This window comes from Penaeus vannamei, chromosome 15 (genome assembly GCF_042767895.1).
Source record: "Penaeus vannamei isolate JL-2024 chromosome 15, ASM4276789v1, whole genome shotgun sequence".
In the NCBI taxonomy this organism is placed as follows: Eukaryota; Metazoa; Arthropoda; class Malacostraca; order Decapoda; family Penaeidae; genus Penaeus; species Penaeus vannamei.
The window spans coordinates 30855104-30862603 of record NC_091563.1 but is presented as its reverse complement, the minus strand read 5'-3'; the positions used below and the strand labels follow the sequence as shown (position 1 = coordinate 30862603).

Below are 7500 nucleotides of genomic sequence, written 5' to 3'. Positions count from 1 at the left end.
GGGAAGTCCGTCCTCAGGTTTGACACGAATGTCCACGGCGGAATCATAGCAAATCACGGTTACGCGGGAGGGTACTGAGGGAAGTCCATCCTCAGGTTTAAGAGAAACAACCAAATGGGAGACACCAATAGTCTCGGATACGTGCGGGGCTGCTGAGGGAAGCTCATCTTCAGGCGTGAGGGAAACAACCAAACGGGAGAGACCACTTGTCTCGGATATGCGCGGGAGTGCGGATAAGGAGTCGGCCTCGGGCTTGAACGATGCAACCATAGGTGGGACGCCAACAGTCCCAAACATTCGAGTGATTACCGAGGGAAGTGCGTCCTGAGGCGGCCGTTGATGGGGTGAGGTTCCTGTAACTTGGTGTGGGTGTGACCTTCGGCTGTGTGGAGCCCGATGGAGTAGCGGTAGTGGCGCTTGCGTCCGGGGGACCGGTGGAGACCTTGTCGCTGGCGGGAGCTGAGGGGGTCGCGGCTTTACCTGTGATTGAGTGGCCGGAAGTGGCGCTTGCGTCCGGGGGACCGGTGGAGACCTTGTCGCTGGCGGGAGCTGAGGGGGTCGCGGCTTTACCTGTGATTGAGTGGCCGGTAGTGGCGCTTGCGTCCGCGGGACCGGTGGAGACCTTGTCGCTGGCGGGAGCTGAGGGGGTCGCGGCTTTACCTGTGACTGAGTGGCCGGTAGTGGCGCTTGTATAGCAACGAAAAGGCAACCGAATGACGATGAGAAGGACAACATACGGTACTAGGAGGACTGAAATCGTACACAAACAAGCTATGCACGGCAGTCTTGTATCGAGATAATGTGCAACGAACGAAATAATGAACGAGGAGGTCTTCTTGTACGAGAGGGACGGCGACGACGACGAAAAGACGGAAGATTCAAAGACATGCAGTACCTGAGAGGGTTATTGAGGTAGCAAACGTCCTTGAACAAGTCACTAGTGTCAGAAACTCTGGGGTCAGGGCAATGAGTGTCGGTCAAGTTCCGATGTGAGTAGGAAGAATAAAATTCCGTGTTAGTGGACAATGATGTGAGGTCATATTTCACTGTGGAGTTATAAGGTACTAAGGTGTCGAGAAGTCTATTATGTGCGCGGGAAAGGTCAGACAACACTGGGGAAAAACTGGGGAGAGGGAACGATGTGGAAGGGGAGGTGGGTGAGGGAAATGTGGCGTCACACATGAGTTCGTACGTACGTCTGTGCATGATTGTGTCTTCTAGTGTTTTATTCAAATGTGGCGTTGGTCAGACTTCGAGATCGTGGAATACAGGATGAGTTAGTTATACAGGGTTAGGGAAAGAGAGAGAAAGAAAAGAAAAAAAAATCACGAATGGCAATAACTGCGTGAAAGGAGAGGGGCGAGGAGTGAGCGGGCACAAGTGTGTGAGTGCGGTTGAAGCTCGTTTTCTGTTGAGCGGGGAGACTGAGGAAAGCGTACACGGGGAAGGAGGGAAGTGTGAGGAGGGTGAGTGGGCACGAGCGATAGGGTAATGCGCCGTTTTCTTTACGGCGGGGAGACTATGATAGGGCACGCACGGTGAAATGCACACAAATAAACCATAAAATAATCCTAATCGACCTAGATATTCTAACGAAAAAAAAAAAATTGCGCCTTAAAACAAATCTCTGACCAACCTTGAAATCTTTGTCACTGGTGGGGTGAGCAGCAGGCCTGTGTGGTGTCGTCAGCAGCGCGGTCCGGGAGGGTGGACGGTCAGCAGGTGATCCGTCAGCAGGGCAGGAGTTCCTTCGGCAGTGCCACTTCACTGGAATCCCAGCCTTCGGCTCTCGGTTGGGCACGGCTGGGCCGGTAAATCCCGCGTAGGGCGATGTGCGCCGATAATCGTTGTGTAACGTTGGCACGCGTGGTGTGGGTTGCGTACTTATGGGTGCTGGTGACTTGGCACAGAGGGTTTGCTGCTTGCCTTGTGTTTGTTTTCTGCTTGTGTCTGCAGGTTTGCTTGAATTTTCTTTCTTCGGGTTCTTGCTTTGGTGCTTGCCTATGGTTGTTTAGTCTTCGGAGGCAGGGACTTGGTCCGTAGAGTTTAGTGGGACGGATCCCACCGGTCGCCACCACTGTAACGTGCCGAGTTGAGCCTCCTCACTAGCTTTACAGAATTCTTTTAAAGAAGTATGTCGCCTCCTGTCACAAGGATGCCAGGGGACTCTTCCAGCGCAGGACACCGCAGCGGGATCAGCAGCGCCCAAGAAGAAGAAGAAACACCAGAAAAAGAAGGAGAAGGTAAGCGGTAGAAAACATATTGGTGCGTTTTTTTTTCGTAAATGCCAGATGAGTAATCCAGATAATCTTGAATAGTGCCACAAGATGCCGTTTTCAAATGATAATAATATAGTATAGTTGTAATGATAACTGTAGGTTGTAATGATTATTATGATAATGATATTAATGATGATGATGATGAGGAGGAGGAAGATACTAAAAAAAATAATAGTGGTGATGATAAAAGTAATGATAATAACAATAACAATGATGATGATAATGATTATGATCATCTTTGTGACGAAAGTGATAGTAGTAATAATGATAAAAATAATAATAAGAAGAAATAATAATCATAATAAGAAAATGGCAATGAAAATTATAGTAATAATATTGATGATGATATGAATGGGAATTAACAACAGCAGTAACAATAATATTCGCTAAAATAAAATACCGCCACAGCATAAATTAAGTAAAAATGTTTTATTTCGTATCTCGTCTCTCTCTTTCTGTGTGTGTGTGTGTGTGTGTGTGTGTGTGTGTGTGTGTGTGTGTGTGTGTGTGTGTGTGTGTGTGTGTGTGTGTGTGTGTGTGTGTGTGAAAGAGAGAGAGAGAGATTTAAATTGATTCGAAACTTCTGGCTCAACAAATGAAAAGTCAAGTTGTCCCATATCTCTCCCCCCAACTCCAGGTACTAAAATGGTTGGGGTCAAAAAATGCTTTTGGAAATTGCATTTAATATTTTTTTTATTTGTCCCTTTCTTCCTTCCGCCCTTCTTCCCTTCCTCTCTTTTTCCCCTCCCTTCCTCCTCATACCCTCCCTCCCTCTCTCTCTCTCTCTCTCTCTCTCTCTCTCTCTCTCTCTCTCTCTCTCTCTCTCTCTCTCTCTCTCTCTCTCTCTCTCTCTCTCTCTCTCTCTCTCTCTCTCTCTCTCTCTCTCTCTCTCTCTCTCTCTCTCTCTCTCTCTCTCTCTCTCTCTCTCTCTCTCTCTCTCTCATCGCATTGATTAGTTACAATTATCCCGTCTAATTTTTTATTACAGAACCTTGCTGATGCCTTGAATATGGGTAGAGTACGAATCCAGAGTTCCTCAAGCGACGAAGCAGAAACAGAGACAATGTTGGTAGGTAGGGCAAAAATGCAGGGTTGAAATAGAGTACCAAAAGAGAAGAATGAGTATGAGATAAGGTAAAATGTGTAGGAACAGTCAGGCCATGTAGAAGAATAATTCACAAGAATTCTGAGCATATGTAAACTAGTGAGGCTTATGTATCCGATAATTCATTACCTATTTTTTTTTTTTCAGGTGAACACAAGTCCGCCAGTCCAGGCCACGGAATCGCAGCACGGAATCGCAGTTCGTGAAAATGTTTACATCAGAAAGTCCGACCGCCGTGGCCGTGTTTGCATATTTAACTATAAGCAATTTCTCTCAAGACAAGATTTACTTAGAAAAGGATCAGAGCATGACTTTATGAATCTTGAAAAGTTGTTCACTAGCCTTAATTATGAAGTTCAAGGCTACTGGAATTTAGGTAAAGATCAAACCTTAGAAACCCTTACACAGTTTGCCCAACACGAACAATTTATTTCAGCAGATTGTGCAATCATTATCATCATGAGCCATGGAGAGAAAGGACCGATTTTTAAGACCTCTGATATGCAAGATATATCGGTTTCTACAGTTTTTAATATATTCCTGGACAAAAATTGTCCGCACCTGAAAGGAAAACCTAAGATATTCCTCTTCAATTTTTGTCGGGGAATAGATCGACATGAGTCCCCAGGCTTGTCAACAGACACCGTTACAGAGCCACCCCGTGATATGTTGTGCGTTTATTCCACAACTGAATCCTTTGTTTCTTACAGAGATACTGAAAGAGGGTGTCCGTTTGTCACTACAATGTGCGATGTTATTGCTAAATATTCTTCGACACTGGATTTAGAAGCTTTACTCAGGAAATTCAATGAGTTATATATGCCCAATGTAACACCAGAAATACAAAACTTTAGATTTCAAAAGAAGTTTTACTTTTGAATGGTATTGGTAATCCATACTGCAAAATGATATTTATGAATGCAGCTTAGTGGATTACAAATTATTTATTTTCTTACGTGTGAAATCAGTTGATTGATAGTAGTTATAAACACCGATTTTGAACATCAATGTTATTCCATCAGTATTTATAGTTCTAGTAATTTCAAGCATATTTTTAAAAAACAATCTCAGATTCACATGCATGGTGTATCCCAAGACGTCAGTGTTAAGGTAGTTCCCTTTGCACACATTAAGCTGAATATCCATTACAATAGCTCAAACTGCTTGACAATCATACCAGAAAAGTCCAAAATCACTTGTTTTCCTCCAGTAACATTCACAAAATGTATAATCATCCCAAACAAATTTAAATAAAGGAAAATTGAGAAATCTCTTAATGTGAAAATATTGCACTTTAAGAGAGTATGGACCAAGATTCAGTATCTCAGTGGCCTTAAACACCCAAGTACTTTTGTTTGCGAGTTCGAGCCAATCTGAAGCTGATAGTGATATAGGCCCTAACCATTCGTAGCACAGAGGGAGGTGGTCATATATTTGCAGGTCGAGACTGTCATCCCGCATCTGCCTGCTTCCTTATTGTATTGTATTGATTTTGTTAAGATTGATGGAAGAAGTGAAAGCATAGCATTCTGCTCAAATTTGTCTTTGAGGTCGAGGCTTCAAGGAGAAGACATATTCTCCTGTACCCAATAAACTTACCAGTAGAAAAGTGAATTATTTAAAGAAATATCAAAATTAAAGATTTATTTGGATAAAGATGGACATTATTATATATTTTCTTTTTCCTCAAAGATCTGGCTACAGTAACTACATTATATTTACTTTCATAATATATTACAAGACTTCTGCTTAGGAAAATGCACAGCCTTACTCAACAGTCTACCAATATATACATTTAACATTGCATTTTCCAGAATCACTAATAATCATAAGCATGTAATGCAATTAATACTGGAAATCAACACATTGATTGGCATTTCATACACACTTGTAATACATAAAATACAGATCTATGCAAAGAACAGATTGCTTGCATTTATAAATTTTGCTTTTGGTATTAAAGTGCAGAAAATACCAGAAGAGATGCAACCTTAAAAGACTTCAAAAGACCTGCCATGCTGTTGTGTACAACCTTTTTTAACAAAATAAATATGTGCTTATTTGCCAGTTTCTCATTATGCATCAATCTTGACATGCTCTCCATCTTCCTTCTATATCTTCTTTTTAATTAATACATTTCTTAAGATGGAGTGAAAATATATTTGGCATTATCAATGCAAGTGCTTGTGAGTGTGCATACAGATCTAATTCCTTTTGCTCCTGTGATAAATATAATCTTATGCACACTTATTAAAGCCATAGCTGTATTATGAAATGTAGTGTAAATATATAATAAAATGAGTATGTTTAGTAATATTCTCAAAATGTATGTCATCATTTATGACTCTCCAAATGGATTCAAATGGGATTCATAATCCTTGCTTGAATCATCAGCAAAAGGATTCTTTTCATCAGGACTCTTGTGGGTTGGGGAATCAGATGCAAAAGGATTTTTAGACTCATCGTAGTCATCTTCAAATGGGTTGTTTCCCATTTGTTCTGTCTCAAAATCATCGCCAAACGGATTGTTACTATCCGCATCTGGCTCTTCAAATGGATTGTCTAAGGCCTTCTGAGTGTTACGAGAAATATGTGTGCTACTGAGTGCTGTGGATATGCTCTCCACTGGTGAAGGTCGCTTGGGGCTTCTATCCCTGGTAGCTGCTGGGGGTGATGGTGTGATGTGGTCATGGAGGGAAGAACCATATTTGCTGCCAGCTCCTTTCGAGGCTCCTCCCATCCTTGCAGAGTCATTTGACCTTAGGCGACTCTCAGCCACTGGGACAGTTACACTTGATGTTATCTGTGACCTCATCCTACCTTCTGTTGGACTTGTTATGACAGCGCTGGACTTGTCCTGTCTTACTCTCCCTTCAGGCATAGCTTGTGAAGTTGGCTCACTGGAAGTCTGAGCCATTTTTCTCCCTTCAGCCCTCAATCTACTTTCAGATTCAATCTCAAGAATACCCTGTCCTCGACGTTCTCCCATCCGCAGGCGACCTTCACTTCCAACTCCTAGAAAAAGAGAAATACTAAAAAGTAGAAATCCGACTTTCATTGCAGATTCATCCCAAATTAACAGAGAAATAACTTAAATATGAAACAGGATAAAGATGCAACATTATTCTGCTAGTGCTAACTGACCTGAATGACTTACACTTCAAAAAGATAATAAAGAGAACTCACCTGTGGGACCCTGGGTGACTTTCTCCAGCACACGCAATCTGGACTCCGGCTCTGGGACTGTAAGTAAAATGAATGTTAAACTTGTGGAATTTTCATTTATTGCTCTCTGAAAAAATAGAAAACTACCAAGACCACAAAATTTTCACTCAATGGTTAAAATTTCTTTTAGGCCACATCAATATTCTTTGTTGCTTTTTAGATTTGCCGCTACAATTTTTTTTCATTTTGAAGGAAAGAAAAGAAAAGAAAAGAAGAAGAAAAAAAGGCTGGATCAGAAACCACTACAGGTTTTGCTTTCGCAAACCTGTAAATATTGCCACTATCTGAGGCACATGCTGCCAGAAACCTATCAGAGAGCTTTGCAGTCACATGCTAAAGGACAACCAATTGGGAAGCAATGTAGCACCTTTTAAAACAATGTGGCACCTTAGAAGGTTTTAATGTGTTGGTGTGCAATACTCTAAACTCTAGAACTAAACTAGACACGTAAACATGCCAAGAAAAGCTGAAAACTTGAATAATCCAGTTAGTCTTTATGTTCTGTAAACCATATACTTTCAGACTTTTGCAATTTTATCTTTTTTTTTCCCTCAATTTAATTTTTTTCTGAAAAATCTGAGAAGCAACAAATAAAATTGGTGCCCTTATCAAGCATAATAAAGTTCTTTTTATTTTCAAAAAAATATATTCTTAATTAATTATTTCCATGAAAGCAAAGACAGTTGGTCCTGAATACTAGCAAACTACATGTTCAAAAACTTTAGCTTGAGAATGCTTAGTGAACTCATAGCAACTAGTCCAATAATAATAAATGCAAAAAGAGATGAATAAAATTGTACAATATCTAAGGTTTATTATTAATGACAAAATATAATCATGTTAAATTTTATACCCCTTTTATATTTAGCAAAATCATATTTTGTGCACATT

General features: G+C 41.2%; 2 protein-coding genes across 6 annotated transcripts in view; one reads left to right on the top strand and one right to left on the bottom strand.

Moving 5' to 3' along the window:
* The window catches only part of LOC113817804 (myotrophin), a 17290-nt gene extending 11843 nt beyond the window's left edge, over window positions 1–5447 (top strand). For 2 of the 4 annotated variants that reach the window (XM_070130634.1, XM_070130633.1), the window contains exons 4-6: window positions 2051–2243; window positions 3268–3348; window positions 3532–5447. In XM_070130634.1, coding sequence (XP_069986735.1) covers window positions 3289–3348; window positions 3532–4263 — 792 coding nt within the window. In that variant the 5' untranslated portion in view covers window positions 2051–2243; window positions 3268–3288 and the 3' untranslated portion in view covers window positions 4264–5447. Of the gene's footprint in view, window positions 1–1668; window positions 1832–2050; window positions 2244–3267; window positions 3349–3531 lie in introns of those variants that run through there. The other 2 variants (XM_070130636.1, XM_070130635.1) reach the window with 1 other exon arrangement.
* Window positions 5014–7500, bottom strand: part of Vps11 (vacuolar protein sorting 11) — a 19997-nt gene continuing 17510 nt past the window's right edge. For both annotated transcript variants that reach the window (XM_070130631.1, XM_070130632.1), the window contains 2 exons: window positions 6571–6627; window positions 5014–6399 (listed from right to left, as the gene is read on the bottom strand). In XM_070130631.1, coding sequence (XP_069986732.1) covers window positions 5723–6399; window positions 6571–6627 — 734 coding nt within the window. In that variant the 3' untranslated portion in view covers window positions 5014–5722. The remainder of the gene's footprint in view (window positions 6400–6570; window positions 6628–7500) is intronic.